The sequence below is a fragment of the Anomaloglossus baeobatrachus genome, chromosome 2, assembly GCF_048569485.1.
Source record: "Anomaloglossus baeobatrachus isolate aAnoBae1 chromosome 2, aAnoBae1.hap1, whole genome shotgun sequence".
Lineage (NCBI taxonomy): Eukaryota > Metazoa > Chordata > Amphibia > Anura > Aromobatidae > Anomaloglossus > Anomaloglossus baeobatrachus.
This window is the reverse complement of record NC_134354.1, coordinates 540,888,766-540,911,552: the sequence shown is the minus strand read 5'-3', so window position 1 is coordinate 540,911,552 and position 22,787 is coordinate 540,888,766. Positions and strand designations below refer to the sequence as shown.

The window sequence follows — 22,787 nt, the reverse complement described above, 5'->3', positions numbered from 1 at the left end:
AATACAGTCACACGTGCCTCTACTCCGCAGGTTGTGTCTTTAACCTCTCAGGCGTCGGCTTTTTCGTCCTACGCCATGAACGCCGTCCTGGACTCTGCGAGCCGTACAGCGGTAGCATCCGCCAATTCAGTGGCAGTCCGCAGGGCCATGTGGCTACGCGAATGGAAGGCAGACTCTGCTTCCAAGAAGTTCTTAACCGGTTTGCCATTTTCTGGCGACCGTCTGTTTGGCGAGCAATTGGATGAGATTATTGAACAATCCAAGGGAAAGGACTCGTCCTTACCCCAGTCCAAACCAAACAGACCTCAGCAACGGAAGATACAACCGAGGTTTCGGTCCTTTCGGCCCTCAGCCAGATCTCAATTCTCCACGTCCAACAGGCCACAGAAGGGCCAGAGGAACTCTGATTCATGGCGGTCTAAGTCACGTCCTAAAAAGACCGCCGGAGGAACCGCCCCCAAGGCGGCCTCATGACTTTCGGCCTCCCCAAACCGCATCCTCGGTCGGTGGCAGGCTCTCCCGCTTTTGCGACGCCTGGTTGCCACATGTCCAAGACCGATGGGTGAGAGACATTCTGTCTCACGGTTACAGGATAGAGCTCAGCTCTCGTCCTCCGACTCGTTTCTTCAGAACATCTCCGCCCCCCGAGCGAGCCGATGCACTTTTTCAGGCGGTAAACACTCTGAAGGCAGAAGGAGTGGTGATCCCTGTTCCCCTTCAAGAATGTGGTCGCGGTTTTTACTCCAACTTGTTTGTGGTGCCAAAAAAGGACGGATCATTCCGCCCCGTTCTGGACCTCAAACTGCTCAACAGACATGTGAAAACCAGACGGTTCCGGATGGAATCTCTCCGCTCCGTCATCGCCTCGATGTCCCAAGGAGATTTCCTAGCATCAATCGACATCAGGGATGCTTATCTCCACGTGCCGATTGCACCAGAGCATCAGCGCTTCCTGCGTTTCGCCATCGGAGACGAACACCTTCAGTTCGTGGCACTGCCTTTCGGACTGGCGACAGCCCCACGGGTCTTCACCAAAGTCATGGCAACAGTGGTGGCAGTCCTACACTCTCAGGGACACTCGGTGATCCCTTACTTAGACGATCTTCTAGTCAAGGCACCCTCCCGGGTGGCATGCCAACACAGCCTGAACACTGCTCTGGAGACTCTCCAGAGGTTCGGGTGGATCATCAATTTCCCAAAGTCAAAATTGACACCGACACAATCGCCAACTTACCTCGGGATGGAGTTTCATACTCTCTCAGCGATAGTGAAGCTACCGCTGGACAAACAGCGTTCACTACAGACAGGGGTGCAATCTCTCCTTCGAGCCCAGTCACACCCCTTGAGGCGCCTCATGCATTTCCTAGGGAAGATGGTGGCAGCAATGGAGGCAGTTCCATTTGCACAGTTTCATCTGCGTCCACTCCAATGGGACATTCTCCACAAATGGGACAGGAGGTCGACGTCCTTAGACAGGAACGTCTCTCTTTCTCGGGCAGCCAAAGCCTCTCTTCAGTGGTGGCTTCTTCCCACTTCTTTGTCGAAGGGAAAATCCTTCCTGCCCCCATCCTGGGCTGTGGTCACGACGGACGCGAGTCTGTCAGGGTGGGGAGCGGTCTTCCTCCACCACAGGGCTCAGGGAACCTGGACTCCGACAGAGTCCTCCCTTCAGATCAATGTTCTGGAGATAAGGGCAGTGTATCTAGCCCTAAAGGCGTTCCAGCTGTGGCTGGAGGGCAGACAGATCCGAATTCAGTCGGACAACGCCACGGCGGTGGCGTACATCAACCACCAAGGCGGCACACGCAGTCGTCAAGCCTTCCAAGAAGTTCGGCGGATTCTGCTGTGGGTGGAAGCCACAGCCTCCACCATCTCCGCAGTTCACATCCCGGGCGTAGAAAACTGGGAAGCAGACTTTCTCAGTCGCCAGGGCATGGACGCAGGGGAATGGTCTCTTCACCCGGACGTGTTTCAAGAGATCTGTTGCCGCTGGGGAACGCCGTACGTCGACCTAATGGCGTCCCGGCACAACAACAAAGTCCCGGCATTCATGGCACGGTCTCAAGATCACAGAGCTCTGGCGGCAGACGCATTAGTTCAGGATTGGTCGCAGTTTCGACTGCCTTATGTATTTCCTCCTCTGGCACTGCTGCCCAGAGTGTTACGCAAGATCAGGTCCGACTGCCGCCGCGCCATCCTCATCGCCCCAGACTGGCCGAGGAGGTCGTGGTACCCGGATCTGTGGCATCTCACGGTGGGTCAACCGTGGGCACTACCAGACCGACCAGACTTGCTGTCTCAAGGGCCATTTTTCCATCTGAATTCTGCGGCCCTCAACCTGACTGTGTGGCCATTGAGTCCTGGATCCTAGCGTCCTCAGGGTTATCTCAAGAGGTCATTGCCACTATGAGACAGGCCAGGAAACCAACGTCCGCCAAGATCTACCACAGGACGTGGAGGATTTTCTTATCCTGGTGCTCTGATCAGGGTTTTACTCCCTGGCCGTTTGCCTTGCCCACTTTTCTGTCTTTCCTTCAATCCGGAATGGACAAGGGTTTGTCTCTCGGCTCTCTCAAGGGACAAGTATCGGCGCTTTCCGTGTTTTTTCAAAAGCGTCTAGCCAGGCTTCCGCAGGTACGCACGTTCCTGCAGGGGGTTTGCCACATAGTCCCACCTTACAAGCGTCCGCTAGAACCCTGGGATCTTAACAGGGTGCTAACGACTCTTCAGAAACCACCTTTCGAGCCGATGAGGGATGTTTCTCTTTCACGCCTTTCGCAGAAGGTGTTCTTCCTAGTGGCAGTCACATCACTTCGGAGAGTGTCTGAGCTAGCAGCGCTGTCATGCAAAGCCCCCTTCCTGGTGTTTCACCAGGATAAGGTGGTTCTGCGTCCGGTCCCGGAATTTCTCCCTAAGGTGGTATCCCCTTTTCATCTCAATCAGGATATCTCCTTACCTTCTTTTTGTCCTAATCCAGTTCACCAATGTGAAAAGGATTTGCACTTGTTAGATCTCGTGAGAGCACTCAGAGTCTACATTTCTCGCACGGCGCCCCTGCGCCGTTCTGATGTGCTCTTTGTCCTTGTCGCTGGCCAGCGTAAGGGGTCGCAGGCTTCCAAGTCAACCTTGGCTCGGTGGATCAAGGAACCGATTCTTGAAGCCTACCGTTCGTCTGGGCTTCCGGTTCCTACAGGGCTGAAAGCCCATTCTACCAGAGCCGTAGGTGCGTCCTGGGCATTGCGGCACCAGGCTACGGCTCAGCAGGTGTGTCAGGCGGCTACCTGGTCGAGTCTGCACACTTTCACGAAACACTATCAGGTGCATGCCTATGCTTCGGCAGATGCCAGCCTAGGTAGGCAAGTCCTTCAGGCGGCGGTTGCCCACCTGTAAGAGGGGGCCGTTTTACGGCTCTTTTATCAAGGTATTCTTTTACCCACCCAGGGACTGCTTTTGGACGTCCCAATTGTCTGGGTCTCCCAATGGAGCGACAAAGAAGAAGGGAATTTTGTTTACTTACCGTAAATTCCTTTTCTTCTAGCTCCTATTGGGAGACCCAGCACCCGCCCCTGTTCCCTTCGGGCTGTTGTTCTTTTGTGTACACATGTTGTTCATGTTGAATTGTTCTTTGGTTCATGGTTTCAGTTCTCCGAACATCCTTCGGATTGAGTTTACCTTAGACCAATTTATAAGTTTCCTCCTTCCTGCTTTGGCACCAAAACTGATGGGCCCGTGATGCACGGGAGGGTGTATAGGCAGAGGGGAGGGGTTACACTTTTTAAAGTTTAATACTTTGTGTGGCCTCCGGAGGCAGAAGCTATACACCCCAATTGTCTGGGTCTCCCAATAGGAGCTAGAAGAAAAGGAATTTACGGTAAGTAAACAAAATTCCCTTCTTTACCGCTGGTTATTTGCAGCAATCTAATGGCAACAGAGCCACTAAAAACAAGTTCTCCACATCTACGGGGTGCTGATTCAAAAGAACAACGAAATCCACAATAGATGAAGATAGAGAAAATGAATAGCAGTCACTGATAGTTGCTGTGAAAAATGTGGATATTTTATTCACATGTGCAGGTTAACATGCTGTGGGCCAAGCGGGGAGGGAGTGAGACGGGACAGCACGTCAGACAATTATTACATAGTGTATCCAATTAAACATGAAAAATTTGGTGAAAGGTCTTTTTTAAGAATTTATCTTGGTTGACAAAAATATCTAAAATGCCTCAAATTTGCAATATTCAAAAAGAAGCAGAGTAGCTCAAAACTATCTCAGCCTATGAAAATTAAAAGAAATTTTCCATGTCACTTGTATCGAATTGGGCATGATTTTCTGTAATTACTCTCTGCCACTTCATTGGTCAGAATATGCTGTTATTGTGTTTAATGTTTCCTCTTTGCTCACTTAGTGGATACAAGTGTATACTCCCCTTGTAAGGAAATACAGCAACTCTGGAGTTTTCTAATAAGCTTCTACCCCTAAGGACTCCTGCCCACGATGAGTTTTAGTCGCATTTTTGACTCTTCAAATTTTCACTGCATCAAAAACGCAGTGTTTTACAGTACAAGCAAAGTGGATGTGATTAATAGAAATCTCATGTCCACTGTGCTTCGGTGTTACCCAGTGTAAATTCACCTGCGGAGCGATTTTCCAATCTGCTGGACATCAGGTTATCTTATTTTTCTGTGCAGATTTTCTTCGTAGACTTGCATTAGATGCGGAAAATCCACAGGAAAAAAACACATGCATAGTCCATTGCCACTGCGGAAACTCATAGAAATGCATGTAATCTGCATATCTGGAAGTTTAAAAACAAAGCGGCTTTATTTAACCCCTTCACGACCGCGGGCAGTAAAATTACGTCCTATTTTAACGTGACTTAACGACCAGGGACGTAATTTTACGGCCTAAACTTCATTTGATTGCCGTGGCCATAGCAACGGCTTTCAAATGATGTCCCCTGCTGTTTCTTACAGCAGGGGACCTTTGCTTGACCCCAGGGGGGGTGGCATCTCCACCCCCCATAGGCGATTGATGTGATTGGCTGTTCAAATCTGAACCGCCAACCACATCGTTCGCACTAATTTCGGCAAAAATAATGCCCGAATTAGTGCGATACTGTGAGATCCTGCTATGATCTATTGTATCAGCTACAGCAGATCATAGATGGATCTCAAACATGTCGCCCCCAGCCCCAGCAGCACTGATTGGAGCGATCGTGCAATGACGCGCAATCACTCCAATCATTGTGCAGTGGGGCGGTGTGATCTGCAAGTGGCCGCCCTCCCCAGGCCTCTGCTGGTCTGGGGACCCTCCCCCAACATGTCTGCAGCGTGCACTGGCTGGTACTTTTGGTACCACGCCACCGCTGCTGCTGCCGCCGCCGCCTCTGATGTCACCGCTCCTGCTCCAATGGTAAGTATTCCGCTCCCTGCGCGCTCTCGCGATGGACCCTGCACGCTACCGTGAAGGCCCCTGCCCGAGCCCCCCCCCCGATCTGCCCCCCTACGCCCCGATCTGCTCCCCACGCGATCTGCCTGCCTCCTCTGTCATCTCTATTCTGCTTCCAAAGTTCCTTCCTTTTGCCTTTGCTTCTCCGCCCCCTCTGCTCTCCCTCTCTGCCCTCCCCTCTCCCCATACCCCCTGCCCCCCCCCCGACGTCCTCTTACCTGCCTTCACAGGTCGTCCGAGGCCTTCACTGGCCCGATCACATCTGCCTCCATCGCTGTGTCCTTCTGCTGATCTGTCCAACGTCCTGCCTGCTACTCGTGTAAAGCTGTCCATCTCACTGCCTTCTTGTTCCTCTGCAGTTCCTCTGGTCAGTGATCCTCTTGGTACTGTGAGTATAACTTTTTTTTTGTTTTTCTTGTATCCTGTCCATTTTTACACTTCATCCGTCCGTGCGTCCTGCCAAGCGCTGATCAGGGATGCAGATAACGGATCTGCATCCGTGGTCAGTTTTCAGTGGGACTTTTTTTTCCCATATCCCTGACGCTTCTTGTATCTCACATGTCCATGCATCCCGCCGAGCGCTGATCAGGGATGCACATAACGTATCTGCATCCGTGGTCAATTTTTGGCGTGACTTTTTTCCGTATTTGCGACGTTTTTTGTATCGCAGCCGTCCGTGCGTCCCGCCGAGCGCTGATCAGGGATGCACATAACGGATCGGCATCCCTGCCCAATTTTTGGCGTGACCTTTTTTTTTCCCCGTATCCCCAACACTTTTTGTATCTCATCCGACCGTGCGTCCTGCAGCGGCCGATCAGTGCACCGCGTCTGTGCGTTTGAAAAGTTAAATGGCGTTCCTTCTCTTCTGAGCCCCACCATGTGCCCAAACAATGACTTTCCACCACATATGAGGTATCTACGTACTCAGGAAAAATTGCACAATACGTTTTATGGTGCATTTTTCCTGATACCGTTGTGAAAAAAAAAAGCTACCTAGTTGATACAAACATTTTGTGGTTAAAAAAAAAATAATAATTTTGACGGTTCAACGTTATCAACTTCTGTGGAGCCCCTGGGGGTACAAGGGGCTCACCAAATATCTAGATAAATTCCTTGAGGGGTCTAGTTCCAAAATGGGGTAATTTGTGGGGGAGCTCCACTGTTTAGGCACCATAGGGGGTCTCCAAATGTGACATGGCGTCCCCTAATGATTACAACCAATTTTGCTGTCAAATGGCGTTCCTTCTCTTCTGAGCCCCGCCATGCACCCAAACAATTACTTTCCACCACATATGAGGTATCTGCGTACTCAGGAGAAATTGCACAATACGTTTTATGGTGCATTTTTTCCTGATACCCTTGTGGAAAAAAAAGCTACCTGGTTCAAGTGACAGTTTTGTGGTGAAAAAAAAAATTGTATTCATGGCTCAACATTATCAACTTCTGTGGAGCCCCTTGGGGCTCGCTAAACATCTAGATAAACTCCTTGAGGGGTCTAGTTTCCAAAATGGGGTCACTTGTGGGGGAGCTCCATTGTTTAGGCACCTCAGGGGGTCTTCAAACCCGACATGGCATCCGCTAATGAGTGCAGCTAATTTTGCACTCAAAAATTCAAATGGCGCTCCTTGCCTTCCGAGCACTGCCGTGTGTCCAAACATTTGATTTCCACCACATATGAGGTATCTGCGTACTCAGGAGAAAATGCACAAAACATTTTATGGTGCAATTTTTCCTGATACCCTTGTGAAAAAAAAGCTACCTAGTTGAAGCAACAGTTTTGTGGTAAAAAAAAATTTTTTTCTTTTCACAGTTCAACGTTATAAACTTCTGTGAAGCCCCCAGGTGTTCAAAGTGCTCACCAAACATCTGGAAAAAATATTTGAGGGCTATAGTTTCCAAAATGGGGTCACTTGTGGGGGAGCTCCATTGTTTAGGCACCTCAGGGGGTCTTCAAACCCGACATGGCGTCCGCTAATGAGTGCAGCTAATTTTGCGTTCAAAAATTCAAATGGCGCGCCTTCCCTTCCGAGCTCCGCTGTGCGCCCAAACAATTGATTTTTACCACATATGAGGTATCAGCGTACTCAGGAGAAAATGCACAATAAATTGTATGGTGCACTTTCTCTTTTCTCCCTTGTGAAAATGAAAATTTCTTTATCGTTCCTTTGGGAGACCCAGACCATGGGTGTTTAGCTTCTGCCTCCGGAGGACACACAAAGTGCTACACTTAAAAGTGTAGCTCCTCCCTCTGAGCTTATACACCCCCTGGTAGCCAGTCCTAGCCAGTTTATTGCTTTGTGTCAGGAGGCATACATCCACACATGCATTCTCATCTGATTTGTTTGACTTTTGGAAAGAGTTTGAAGAAAAGCGGGTCCATGTCTAGACTCCCGGCATGTCCCTTCTCACCCCACTGTGTCGGCGGTGTTGTTAAGGTTGATTTACAAGGCTGCAGCCTTACATGCCGCGCTCCTTCACCATCCCTTCTGGGCTCTGGCTTGAAGTGGGAGCCAGCACGGTCTCCATGCCTGGCAGGAGTCCGGTCTCCATCCACAGCCCCTTGAGGATTCTGTTGGACCGGAGCACTCATCCCCAGGGACATGGCCCTGCGTCTCAGCAGCTAAGTACCTGAGACGTTTATGTTGGGGGTCCAGGTTCTTTATTGTAAGGGGAAAGTATGCTGTATGTGATTGTTTTAACTTTTCCGGCGGGTTCTCTAGCTTTTGCCTGAGAACCGCGCCGATGGTGCCTGCTTGTCGGCCTCGCCGCTTAAATTTAGGCCCCGGCTTCGCCGGAGGCCTAGTTTCATTTTCCTGCCCTCGCATGTCACTCATGCAGAGGGACAGGTTCGACTCCTCCCGGCGGCCGTCCTACACTGAAGAGGGACACTCCCCACTGCTGGGGCGTCCCTCCTTCCCTGCAGGTCTCTATAGCCCTCCAGTTCCCGCTCTTTTATAGGAACGCCCTCTTCTCAGGCAGAGTTCACTCTGCTCTGGGACATCCTGCATTCTGCATCTCTGCTGAGGTGCTGCGACTGGGGGACCGGGCTTCGGGATCTGGAGGGCACACAACACCGCGCTCAGCGGTCTGGTAAGCCACAGCCGGTCTCCGGTTGTAAACCTCTGTATATTCTCCCTGGGGTTCATTCTCTGCAAAGCCCCCACTCCAGCAGCATGTCTCACACGAGGAGCAAGGCTCCAAAGCTTTATTCTGCATGCACTGCATGTAAGCTCCTGCTGCATGAGCCGAGCACCTATCCACATTGTGATGTCTGCTCTAACTTGGCGGTGCCACAGCCTGCAGTCTCACCCCCAGTGGTCTCTCAGGCTGCTGCTGCACCTGTGATTGAACCCCCGGCCTGGGTAGAGTCCTTTTCTAGGTCCATATCCCAGTCATTTGCTAAGTCCATGGGGCTTTTGTCCAGGACTTTGATGAATATGCATCAGCCCCCCTCACAGGGTGCCTCTAATACTCTTGACAGAGGACTCCTATCCTCTGACCTCCGTCCATCGGAGCTCACGGAGGATTCATCATCTGATCCCAGACCCCGTCCTTCTAAGAGAAGGCGCAGGGTTTCCTCCCCCTCCCCATCCCACGGCTCTGTCTCAAGAGCTGACTCTCTAGATGAGGAGGTTGCCCTCACTGGGGGCTCGGAGGCTATGTATCCCATCGATTTCTCTGAGGGTGACTCAGATCTTAGTGATTTGATTGCTTCTATTAATTCTGTGCTGGATCTCAATCCGCCAGTGTCAGAGGAGCAACTCTCTTTGGCAGAAAAACATCAGTTTACCTCGCCTAAGAGAGTGAAGAGTGTGTTCTTTAACCACTCCAGTTTTCAGGCCGCTGTGACCAAGCCCAGGGCCTGCCCTGACAAACGCTTTCCAAAGCATGGTTCTGATGACCGGTTTCCATTTCCACCTGAGGTGGTCAAGGAGTGGTCTCACTCCCCAAAGGTAGACCCTCCGGTGTCTAGGCTCTCAGCCCGGACCGTTGTGTCGGTGGCTGACGGCACCTCACTTAAGGATTCCACTGACCGTCAGATTGACCTTCTGGCCAAATCTGTGTATGAAGCTGTGGGGGCCGCGTTTTCCCCGACTTTTGCAGCAGTGTGGGCTCTCAAAGCCATATCTGCTTCTCTAGAGGAGATGCATTCCCTCACCAAGGAATCTATGCCTGAGATGGTTACCTTAACTGCTCAGGCTTCAGCTTTTTCATCCCATGCCATGTCTGCCATGCTAGAGGCTGCTCACCGCACTGCGGTGGCTTCAGCTAATTCTCTTGTTATCCGCAGGATTTTGTGGCTTCGAGAGTGGAAGGCAGATGCTTCTTCCAAGAAGTTTCTTGCTGGGCTCCCTTTTGCTGGTTCACGGCTGTTTGGTGAACAGCTGGATGAAATTATTAAGGAAGCTACTGGCGGGAAGAGTACTTCCATGCCACAAACCAAGACCAGGAAACCCGCCCAGGGTAGGAATCAATCGAGGTTTCGTTCCTCCAACTGGTCATCCTCTAAGCCTTCCGCCTCGTCCGCTAACTCAGCCAAGGATCAGAAATCCAACTGGCGCCCAAAAGCGCGTCCGCAGAAGACCGCAGGCTCTCCCACTTTGGCGACGCTTGGTTAAAGCAAGTCTCCGATCAGTGGGTGAGAGACATCATATCTCACGGCTACAGGATAGAATTCTCTTCCAGCCCTCCAAACTGATTTTTTTCTCTCAACTCCCCCCTGCTCCAAGGCCGCCGCCTTCTCGCAGGCCGTGGCGTCCTTGCAGGCAAACTGAGTAATTGTCCCAGTTCCCGCTCAGGAACGGTTCAGAGGTTTTTACTCAAATCTCTTCCTAGTTCCAAAAAAGGACGGTACCTTCCGGCCCATCCTGGATCTCAAGCTTCTCAACAAGCATGTCCGGGTGCAGCATTTTCGCATGGAGTCTCTGCGATCAGTCATTGCCTCTATGACCCAAGGGGAGTTCCTGGCGTCCATCGACATCAGAGATGCCTATCTACATGTGCCAATCGCAGTGTCACATCAGCGTTGGTTACGTTTTGCGATAGGAGAGGATCATTTCCAATTCGTGGCTCTCCCCTTCGGGTTAGCCACGGCCCCTCGGGTATTCACCAAGGTCATGGCGGCAGTGATTGCGGTCCTGCACATCCAGGGGTTAGCAGTGCTTCCTTATCTGGACGACCTTCTGGTCAAGGGTACATCCAGCGCAGACTGTCAGCGGAGTGTTTCGCTCACGCTCGCCACCCTAGCCCAATTCGGGTGGATTGTCAATCTTCCCAAATCCACTCTGACTCCGACCCAGAGTCTTACGTACCTAGGAATGCAGTTCGAGACTTTGCCGGCACTTGTGAAGTTGCCCTTAGACAAACAGCTGTCACTCCGGTTGGCGGTGCGCTCTCTCCTGAGGCCCCGCCGTTATACCCTCAGGCGTCTGATGCAGGTGCTGGGTCAAATGGTGGCCTCCATGGAGGCGGTTCCCTTTGCCCAGTTCCATCTGCGTCCTCTGCAGCTGGACATTCTCCGCTGTTGGGACAAGCGGCCTTCCTCCTTACAGAGGTTAGTGGCTCTGTCGCCACGGACCAGGAGCTCTCTTCAGTGGTGGCTTCGACCCCTCTCCCTGTCCCAAGGGCGCTCCTTCCTGACTCCGTCCTGGGTGATTCTCACCACGGATGCCAGCCTATCCGGCTGGGGAGCGGTACATCACAGAGCACAGGGCACTTGGACTCCGTCCGAGTCAGCCCTTTCAATCAATGTGCTGGAAACCAGAGCTGTGCTTCTAGCTCTCCTAGCCTTTCACCACCTGTTGGCGGGCAAGCACATTCGAGTCCAGTCAGACAACGCGACAGCGGTTGCCTACATCAATCACCAAGGCGGGACACGCAGCCGCCTGGCAATGTTGGCGGTCCAACGCATTCTTCAATGGGCGGAGGACTCCAAGTCCACCATATCCGCAGTCCACATCCCTGGCGTAGAAAACTGGGAGGCAGATTATCTCAGCCGTCAATCTGTGGACGGTGGCAAGTGGTCCCTGCACCCGGCAGTGTTTCAGTCAATCTGCCGCAAGTGGGGCACTCCGGACGTGGACCTAATGGCATCCCGTCACAACAACAAGGTTCCGGTTTACGTGGCTCGCTCCCACGATCCTCAGGCCTTCGCCGCGGACGCTCTGGTTCAAGACTGGTCCCTGTTTCGTCTGTCCTACGTGTTTCCCCCTCTAGCTCTCTTGCCCAGAGTCCTGCGCAAGATCAGAATGGAGGGCCGTCGAGTCATCCTCATTGCACCGGACTGGCCCAGGCGAGCTTGGTATCCGGACCTGCTCCAACTGTCCGTGGAGATGCCGTGGCATCTTCCGGACCGTCCAGACCTGCTCTCGCAAGGTCCGTTTTTCCGCCCGAATTCTGCGGCACTCAAATTGACGTCGTGGCTCTTGAGTCCTGGATTTTGACGGCTTCTGGTATTCCTCCTGAAGTCATCTCCACTATGACTCGGCCCCGTAAGTCTTCCTCCGTCAAGATCTATCACAGGACTTGGAAAATTTTCCTGTCCTGGTGTCGCTCTTCCGGCCATTCTCCTTGGCAATTCTCGTTGCCGACCCTTCTGTCTTTTTTACAGTCCGGTCTGCAGCTAGGACTGTCCCTCAACTCTCTCAAGGGACAAGTCTCAGCTCTATCAGTGCTGTTCCAGCGGCGTCTCGCCCGGCTGGCTCAGGTCCGCACCTTCATGCAAGGTGCGTCTCACATCATTCCGCCTTATCGGCAGCCCTTGGATCCCTGGGACCTTAACTTGGTCCCCACGGTATTGCAGAAACCCCCTTTCGAGCCCCTTAGGGAGGTTTCTTTGTATCGTCTTTCTCAAAAGGTGGCCTTTCTAGTTGCCATAACTTCTCTCAGGAGAGTCTCTGATTTGGCTGCGCTCTCCTCGGAGTCACCTTTTTTGGTTTTTCACCAAGACAAGGTAGTTCTCCGTTCGACCCCGGACTTTCTTCCTAAGGTGGTCTCTCCCTTCCACCTTAACCAGGATATTTCCTTGCCTTCCTTCTGTCCGGCCCCTGTTCATCGCTTTGAGAAAGCGCTGCATACTCTAGATCTGGTGCGTGCTCTCCGGATTTATGTGTCTCGCACCGCTGCGCTTAGGCGGTGCACCTCTCTTTTTGTGCTAACCACAGGGCGGCGCAAGGGTCTCTCTGCTTCTAAGCCGACCTTGGCCCGTTGGATTAGATCAACCATTTCGGACGCCTACCAGAGTACTCAGGTGCCTCCCCCGCCGGGGATCAAAGCACACTCGACCAGAGCTGTCGGTGCCTCTTGGGCTTTTAGGCACCAGGCTACGGCTCAATAAGTCTGTCAGGCTGCCACTTGGACTAGCCTGCATACCTTTTCGAAGCACTACCAAGTGCATGCTCATGCTTCGGCAGATGCGAGCTTGGGCAGACGCATCCTTCAGGCGGCTGTCGCCCACTTGTGAAGTTAGGCTCCGCCTACTTCTTAGTTTTTTCTGTTTATTCCCACCCAGGGACAGCTTTGGAATGTCCCATGGTCTGGGTCTCCCAAAGGAACGATAGAGAAAAAGAGAATTTTGTTACTTACCGTAAATTCTTTTTCTTATAGTTCCGTATTGGGAGACCCAGCTCCCTCCCTGTTGCCTGTTGGCAATTTTCTTGTTCCGTGTGTTATCACCGGCTGTTGTCGTGGACAGAGTCTTCCGTTTGTTCCGGTTCTTACTCGGTTCTACTTGTGGGTAGCTATTCTCCTTCAGCTTTTGCACTAAACTGGCTAGGACTGGCTACCAGGGGGTGTATAAGCTCAGAGGACTTTGTGTGTCCTCCGGAGGCAGAAGCTAAACACCCATGGTCTGGGTCTCCCAATACGGAACTATAAGAAAAAGAATTTACGGTAAGTAACAAAATTCTCTTTTTATGGCTAAAGTAACATTTTTGTGTTAAACAGTAAAATTTTCATTTTTTCCTTCCACATTGCTTTGGTTCCTGTGAAGCACCTAAAGGGTTAATAAACTTCTTGGATGTGGTTTTGAACAGAGTGAGGGGGTGCAGTTTATAGAATGGGGTCACTTTTGGGTATTTTCTGTCACCTCGGTCTCTCAAAGTCACTTCAAATGTGATGTGGTCCCTAAAAAAAATTATTTTCTAAATTTTGTTGGAAAAATGAGAAATTGCTGATGACCTTTGACCCCTTCTAACTTCCTAACGAAAAAAATTTTGTTTCGAAAATTGCGCTGATGTAAAGTAGACAAGTGGGAAAGTTTATTTAGTAACTATTATGTGTGACATATCTCTCAGATTTATGGGCATAAATTTTCAAAGCTTGAAAATTGCGAAATTTTCGCAAAATTTCCTAAATTTTCACAAAAAATTGCAAAAATTATCGGTTTAAATTTACCACTGACATGAAGTACAATATGTCACGAAAAAACAATCTCAGAATCGCCAGGATCCGTTGAAGCGTTCCAGAGTTATAACCTGTCAAAGTGACACTGGTCAGAATTGCAAAAAATGGCCCGGTCATTAGGGTGCTTTAGTGGCGGCCGGGGTGAAGGGTTAAAGCATGACACAACACACAGAGACAAAAAACGCAGTGTCTTAAACGCGATAAAAAACACATGTTTAATAAAACGCAAGTAAACTAAAGTGCAGAAGTTCTGCAGCGTCAAAGACTCAACAAACCCTGATCGTAGGAACGGAGCCTAAGGCTGGAGTTACATTAGTGTATGCAAAATTGTACTGATTTTCAGCCAGGAGAGTGGGACGAGTGCTGTCCGTATGGTAATGCGAGTGCTATGGGAGTGTGTGACTCTTTTTCTCACCTAGCATCCATATGACATTCGTGTGCTCTCCATATGCAATGCATTTTTTTTTTCTCAGTAGCTATCATTCGACAATCATTTACAGGAGCATTAGGCTACATGCGCATGCTGCATCTTTTTGTGTTCACAAACTGCGGCCAAAACTGCACATTCTCAGAGAAACGTGTTTTTTCTGCGTTTTTGCGACAAATGTTTACAAAAACGCAGGAAGAATGAACATGCTGCATTTTTTTTGTCACAAACTCTTGACAAATAAAACACTGACAAAAAACTGCAATGTGCGTATAGCAAATCTTACTTCTCATAGACTTTGCTGGGAAGTCAAATGTCAGAAAGTTCTGACAACAAAACTGCAGCCATAAATGCAGCAAAAAACTCAGCGTGCGCATCTAGCCTTAACAGTATTCTATGCTACAGAATGGCAATATGTCTGTAAAAAAAAAAACGGACATCACAAAGATAATCCATTTTTTTCTCTCGCACCCATAGACTTGCATTGGGGAGTGTCATCTGATACATGCTTTCAATTGCAGAATGCCTGGATTTTTAATAGGTCCAGTTAGAGCTGAGGAAAAACCCACAGATCTGCTTTGCCTCATTGACCAACATTGGTCCTTGTGCAATGGGAGATCGTCACATTGCACTCGTCCGATTCATACTTCCGTGTGACTCCAGCTGGCTACTTTCACACTTCCGTTTTTTTGCATCAGTCACAATCCGTTTTGTGACTGATGGGATGGATGCGTTGCACACTGATGGAACGGATCAGTTAAAAAAAAACGGATCCGTCGTATGTTGTTTTTTTTTGTTTTTTTTTGTGTGAAAGGTCGTTTGGTAGTGAAAACCTATGTGAAGCCATCGAGAGAGAGAAAGAGAGAGAGATCATTAATACAAGTCTATGGGGAAAAACGGAATACCGTATTTTCTCAAGGCGATGGATTACAACTGATGCAAAAAAACGGAAGTGTGAAAGCAGCCTAACTGAGCAGCTAACCTTCACAGGAGGCAGTGTTTTTACTTTGTATGAGCGGACCTGAACAGTGAAGATCGGGGTTCATACTGAACACAGACTTTACAAAAAAGAGGAGTGTTCGGTGTTGGAGCGCTTTACGTATGAACACCACTCAAGCAAACATCAGTGTACTCTGGTACACTCGGTGATCAGCCCAGTTGAAGCCACTTGCAGTGTTTCAATGGCTCGCACTGGGGGTAGCACCAGTATGTAGTGTGCACAAAACGAAAAACTCTGCCCTCCCTCTACAAGAAGTATGTTTATGGCTGGCTGCATGTGGACACAGACCAGAACTGCCCAATTAATGACCTCCATTGGGGTTCAGCTCAGAACAGAACTTTATCTAAAGTCCAGCTTAACCCACCGAATTTCAACAGGTCCACTCATCTCTATATCTGATATAATGCAGATATGGGTCAGATATAGGTTGTAATAAAGAAGGAGAAAATGTCCATGATATAATCAGCAATGGTTATTAACACTGCACTTGTAAATCCTCACAATGTTACTAGTGTTTCATTCTGTTGGGTGATTTTGTTTCCTTCGCAGAGGATGGTGAGCTGAGAAGGACTCTACAGTCGCTTGCTTGTGGAAAAGCAAGGGTGCTAAACAAATTGCCAAAGAGTAAGGACGTTGAAGATGGAGACAAGTTTACCTTTAATGGGGACTTTAAGCACAAATTATATCGAATTAAGATCAACCAAATTCAGATGAAGGAAACAGTGAGCGGCTTTGTTTGTTGTTTGTTTTTTTCTCTCTTTTTAAGGGCTGATTTATATGTCACTTCCATGTGCCATCAGCATTCTAGTGCTGTTCTTTTATAACTGACTGGATACAAGAAAAACAGATGAAGAGATGACTCACTGGTGGTAAAAAAGGATCCAGCAAACTAATGAAAAATGTTCTACTTATTATCATTCGAGTAAATAAAACTGACATGTGAATTCAGCCCTAACAGATACAGCAGAGTATTAATGTCTGTGATGTCACTGCAGGTAGAAGAGCAGGTTACCACAACAGAGAGAGTTTTCCAGGACAGACAGTATCAGATTGATGCAGCAATTGTTCGCATTATGAAAATGAGAAAAACTCTCTCGCACAACCTCCTGGTCTTAGAACTATATAACCAGCTGAAATTCCCTGTGAAGGTAAATGAACCTTTATGTTTTTTTTCATGAATAATTAAATTAGATGGAATCTGTCAGTAGGATCAACCCCCCTAAGCAGTCTATGTGGGCATTCAGGTCATAGAAAGTAGAATAAAATGATCTCTGTGATTTAATGCCTCATTCCTGAGAAATCCACATTTTTCTTAATATGTAGATGAGCTTATAAGATCTATGGTAATGACACAGATCTCCCTGTAAATCTGACTCCAGAACTTGTATTAAATGAATAGTGTGAGACATGTAGATCAGGAGAGCAGACTGTCAGTCATTGCATGTCACTCACACTGATAATGCCCCTTTTCATTAGTGGATGCAAAAAATTAATACACCCCATATCAACAACTACTACAGCTAGTATCTTGTATGACCTCCATGGTTTTTAAGGACAGTAACAAAACTTCTGGCCATGGAATAAACAAGTTGGTGACATATTGCTTCAGAAACACTGCCACTATCGTATTTCACTTTAGGCACCATGCATTTAGAAAAATTGATTTTGCCTAGTGCATAGCACATGCAATGAAACATGGTGGCAGTGTCCTTTTATGGGGCACTCGTGCTGGTGTTGTGGAGCAAATTTCATTGATGGTATCAAGAGTTCACAGATGTACTGCTCTATATTGAAAAAGAAAAATCACTCCATGCCCTTGATAGATGTGCACTTTTCCAGCATGACAATGATCGTATGCACATGTGTTGCCTTTCTTAAGATAAACAAGGTGAAAGTAATTCAGTGGCCAAGTATGTTTGCTGATCTGAGTCCAATCAAGCGCTCATAGGGAATTGTGATGAGGAGAATTGTTGAGCATCAATCTCCCTCCAGCATCCAGGTTCTAACAGAGACCGTTCTTGAAGAATGGAAAAAGATAGATGTTGCAATAAGTCACCACAACATGTTCATTCCATACCTACATGACTTGGTGCAGTCCTTAAAAATCATGAAGATCATATAAAATACTAAGTGCAGTATTTTTAAATGGTGTATATTCATTTCACTCATGCAGCCCCAAACAATGACACTCCCACTACCATGCTTGACTGTAGGCTAGACACATTTGTCTTTGTACTCCTCACCTGATTGCTCCAACACACCCTTGGCACCATATTAAAAGTTTATGTTGGTCTCATCAGACCACAGGACATGGTTCTATTAATCCATGTTCTTAGTATGATTGTCTTCAGGAAATTATTTGTGGACTTCCTTGTACATCATCCTTAGAAAAGGCTTACTTGTAGGACGACTGCCATGCAGACCAATTTGATGCAGTGTGCAGCGTATGGTCTGAGCACTGACAGGCTGACACCCCCTTCCACCCCTTTAACCTCTGCAGCAATGCTGGCAGCAGTCTTAAATCTATGTTAAAAAGATAATCTCTAGATATGACTCAGAGCACGTGCGTTGAACTTCTTTGGTCGACCATGACTTGGTCTGTTCTGAGTGGAACCTGTCTTGTTAAACCGCTGTATGGTCTTGGCCACCGTGCTGCACCGCAGTTTCAGGGTGTTTGCAATATTATAGCCTAGACCAGGGGTGGGGAACCTTTTTTCTGTCGGGGGCCATTTGGAAATTTCTACCAACCTTCGGGGGCCGCACAAAATTATCAATGTTTAAATGACCCTGCTATATTGGGTGAAGCAATTAATTAACATGGGGCTGGGGGCACAGACACCACACGCGGGGCTGGGGGCACAGACACCACACGCGGGGCTGGGGGCACAGACACCACACGCGGGGCTGGGGGCACAGACACCACACGCGGGGCTGGGGGCACAGACACCACACGCGGGGCTGGGGGCACAGACACCACACGCGGGGCTGGGGGCACAGACACCACACGCGGGGCTGGGGGCACAGACACCACACGCGGGGCTGGGGGCACAGACACCACACGCGGGGCTGGGGGCACAGACACCACACGCGGGGCTGGGGGCACAGACACCACACGCGGGGCTGGGGGCACAGACACCACACGCGGGGCTGGGGGCACAGACACCACTGTGGGGAGGCACAGACACCACTGTGGGGAGGCACAGACACCACTGTGGGGAGGCACAGACATCACTGTGGGGAGGCACAGACATCACTGTGGGGAGGCACACACATCACTGTGGGGAGGCACAGACATCACTGTGGGGGGCTGCACAGACATCACTGAGGGGGGCTGCACAGACATCACTGGGGGGGATGCACAGACATCACTGGGGGGGGGCTGCACAGACATCACTGGGGGGGGCTGCACAGACATCACTGGGGGGGCTGCACAGACATCACTGGGGGGGGCTGCACAGACATCACTGGGGGCGGCTGCACAGACATCACTGGGGGCGGCTGCACAGACATCACTGGGGGCGGCTGCACAGACATCACTGGGGGGCTGCACAGACATCACTGGGGGGGGCTGCACAGACATCACTGAGGGGGGCTGCACAGACATCACTGAGGGGGGCTGCACAGACATCACTGAGGGGGGCTGCACAGACATCACTGGGGGGGCTGCACAGACATCACTGAGGGGGGCTGCACAGACATCACTGGGGGGGCTGCACAGACATCACTGGGGGGGGCTGCACAGACATCACTGGGGGGGGCTGCACAGACATCACTGGGGGGGGCTGCACAGACATCACGGGGGGGGCTGCACAGACATCACGGGGGGGGCTGCACAGACATCACGGGGGGGGCTGCACAGACATCACGGGGGGGGCTGCACAGACATCACAGGGGGGGCTGCACAGACATCACGGGGGGGCTGCACACACGACTGGGGGGGCTGCACACACGACTGGGGGGGCTGCACACAGGACTGGGGGGGGTGCACACAGGACTGGGGGGGGTGCACACAGGACTGGGGGGGTGCACACAGGACTGGGGGGGGTGCACACAGGACTGGGGGGGTGCACACAGGACTGGGGGGGGTGCACACAGGACTGGGGGGGGGTGCACACAGGACTGGGGGGGTGCACACAGGACTGGGGGGGTGCACACAGGACTGGGGGGGTGCACACAGGACTGGGGGGGGTGCACACAGGACTGGGGGGGGTGCACACAGGACTGGGGGGGTGCACACAGGACTGGGGGGGTGCACACAGGACTGGGGGGGTGCACACAGGACTGGGGGAGGGGTGCACACAGGACTGGGGGAGGGGTGCACACAGGACTGGGGGAGGGGTGCACACAGGACTGGGGGAGGGGTGCACACAGGACTGGGGGAGGGGTGCACACAGGACTGGGGGAGGGGTGCACACAGGACTGGGGGAGGGGTGCACACAGGACTGGGGGGGTGCACACAGGACTGGGGGGTGCACACAGGACTGGGGGGTGCACACAGGACTGGGGGAGGGGTGCACACAGGATTGGGGGGGGTGCAAACAGGACTACTGGGTGATGGGCTGCACACAGGACATTGGGGGGCTGCACACAGGACTGGGGGAGGGGTGCACACAGGACATTGCGCTGAGAGTTTCATGCAACTCTGGGGGAGAAGGTTTACAGAACTGGTGTGGGGAGGCACAAAGCATTGGGCAGGGCACATAGCAGCAGAGGGTCGGCGCTGGACTCACAGCAGCATTGCACTCACATCACCGGAGTGCAGGAGCCGGACACACTGCATCAGAACTTGAAGGAGAAGGCAGGCACTGATCTCCGGAGGGCAGGGGGCGGACACACAAGGCTAGAAACTGTGAGGCTGCTGTGGACCCGCCCACAATTTGCACTGGCCGACGGGAGAACACATTGCAGCACAAACAGCAATGTGTCGATTTAAAGGGCCGGCGGCAGCAAACCGCGGTGACAGCACCAGCACTGCCTCCCCCGGGAATCTGCCCGGGGGCCACATAAAAGGTCATGGCGGGCCGCATGCGGCCCGCGGGCCGGAGGTTCCCCACCCCTGGCCTAGACCATTTTTATGTAGAGCCACAATTATTTTTTTCAGATCCTCAAAGAATTCTTTGCCACGAGATGCCATGTTGAATTTCCAGTGACCACTATGAGAGTGTGTATGAGCGATAAAACCAAATTTACCACACCTTCTCCTCAATCACACCCAAGACCTTGTAACATTAATAAATAAAATGACATTGGGATAAAAAATGGCTAATTTGGCACAATTTGGATATTTGCATTTAGGATAGGGCTGTGCTCACTTTTTTTGCCAGCAGATTAAACATTAATGGCTGTGTGTTGAGTTATTTAGAGGGCACCAAATTTACACTGTTATGCAAGCTGTACACTGACTACTTTACATTGTATCATAGTGTCACATCTTCATTATAAGGTTATGTGCCCACGATCCGGACGTGCTGCCTCCTGGACACAACATATCCTCTTCTGCGGGGCCGTGAGCACTGTCCGCAGGCGACCGCAACTGGCCGTGCCCACGATCAGAGTTCGGGCCACTACAGTCTTTTTCCCTATCCTCCCTGCGGAGAACGCTTGCGGGAAGCATGTCCGTTTACGCTGCTGGAAGAACAAGCACAGTGGGCACAGGATTTCTAGGAATCCTATCCACTGTGCTTGTACTGTACAACGCAGCGTTTTAAATGCAGCTAAAACACTCCTCCAAAACGCTGTGAACCCTGATCATGGGCACGCAGCCTCAGATATAAAATATTTACAACATTGTGAGGGGTGTACATATATATTTATACACACACATATTTTTTTTTACATTGCTCTGTATTTAATTGTTTTATTTTTTTTTTTTTTTTAGCCTGGAGACCTGAAGAAAAGGATTGAATCATTAATTGATAGAGACTACATGGAAAGGGACAAAGAAAACTCAAAGCAGTACCATTATTTGGCATGAGGAGCTCGCTGCTGTAATGCGATGAATCAGATAAATATCAAGTGCTCGACTAAGGTTTATTGACAAAAGTAACGCAGCAATTGTTCGATATCCCAGCATCAATAAACCTTAGACTTATTCAATTAGCGTTTTAGGTAATTTTTTTGTGTGACTGTCTAAAGAATGTTTTACTAGGTTGTTTTTTTTGCATAAATGCGTAATAACATGTAGACCTCTGTTTCCCCAGTCTGCAGTGACATATACTTTTTTTTTTCCCCTCATTCTTCCATATTGTTTTGGCTTGTCACGCACATCACCACTGCTACAACAAATAGGCCCTTAATGCTGCAATCCTTATTATTGGCTGAGAGAAGAATTACAGCTATTATATACTGTTCTAATGACTATAGACCTACAAGTAAACTATGAATTGTATATCCTACAGCTACGAGACTCTTAACACAGTCTAATCTTCAAAGTATTTATACCGTTGGAGACGGTCAGCATTGGTGAAGCTGTATCATGGCGCAGCGCTGATATACTCCATATGTCTATTGTAAGGTGAACCAGATCTGTTTTCAATGTCATTTTCTCTGTTTTTGGACAGTCTGGGACAAATGACATTACAGATTTTCTGGGTCTGTTCTCATTAATCAGTGACTTTGCCCAAATTTCAATTGTAATGTAAAATGTAACAACTCTTCGGAACAGCCATAACTGGGACAGCGACTGATTTGCCCTAGTCTCATTCTGATGTCATAACACTGCAATTAGCCATTGGTGAAGATTACTAGAGTTCAGTTAAGTCTACTTTACCTGGGTGATTAATCAAGGTCACTCCTATTACTGCACTAGAGCATTCTGGGTTGCTCGTCTTACAGGTCTCTTACCATTGCACATAAAATGTAGTAAACGTTATTGCTGCCTTGAGATGTAATTGACCTTAATTAATCATTCCTGTTGGAGCACTTAGTAGGGTTTTTGAAAGAAAGAAAAGCCTCACCACAAATAAGTTATTGCTGCCGTTTTCAGAAGAGCTTTCAATATGCAATTTCTATGCGTAAATGACATTTGAATGAGGACATTTGTATACTGTAAACAATGTAAAAAGATATGGGTATTTGCATTTGCTAATAAAATTATTTAAGGCACAAATGTCTGTTTGTACTGAATGTAAAAGAAATCATTGTTTCACTGGTGATAAGATACAATAGGATTTTTCATTTACATCACATTGGAGTAAAGGCCACGTCTCACTAAGCGACATCGCTAGCGACATCACTGCTGAGTCACGCTTTTCGTGACGCAACAGAGATCTCGCTAGCGATCTCATTATGTGTGACATCCAGCAACGACCTGGCCCCTGCTGTGAGGTCGCTGGTCGTTGCTGAATGTCCTGGACCATTTTCTTCAAAGGCGATGTCCTACTGGGCAGGACGCATCACTGTGTGACACGGTCCCAATGACAGCAGAGATCGTTATACAGGTCGCTACTGCAACCTGTATACGTTACGGAGTCGTTGGTAAGGTCTGACTGTGACATCTCACCAGCGAC

The 22,787-nt window shown here is 49.7% G+C and overlaps 1 protein-coding gene across 2 annotated transcripts in view; it reads left to right on the top strand.

Annotated features, from left to right (window-relative positions):
- CUL4A (cullin 4A) overlaps positions 1-22,377 on the top strand; it is a 156,139-nt gene extending 133,762 nt beyond the window's left edge. For both annotated transcript variants that reach the window (XM_075336644.1, XM_075336645.1), the window contains exons 19-21: positions 15,829-16,001; positions 16,275-16,427; positions 21,158-22,377. In XM_075336644.1, the coding sequence (XP_075192759.1) occupies positions 15,829-16,001; positions 16,275-16,427; positions 21,158-21,253 (422 nt within the window). In that variant the 3' untranslated portion in view covers positions 21,254-22,377. The remainder of the gene's footprint in view (positions 1-15,828; positions 16,002-16,274; positions 16,428-21,157) is intronic.
- Positions 22,378-22,787: the final 410 nt, after the last annotated feature.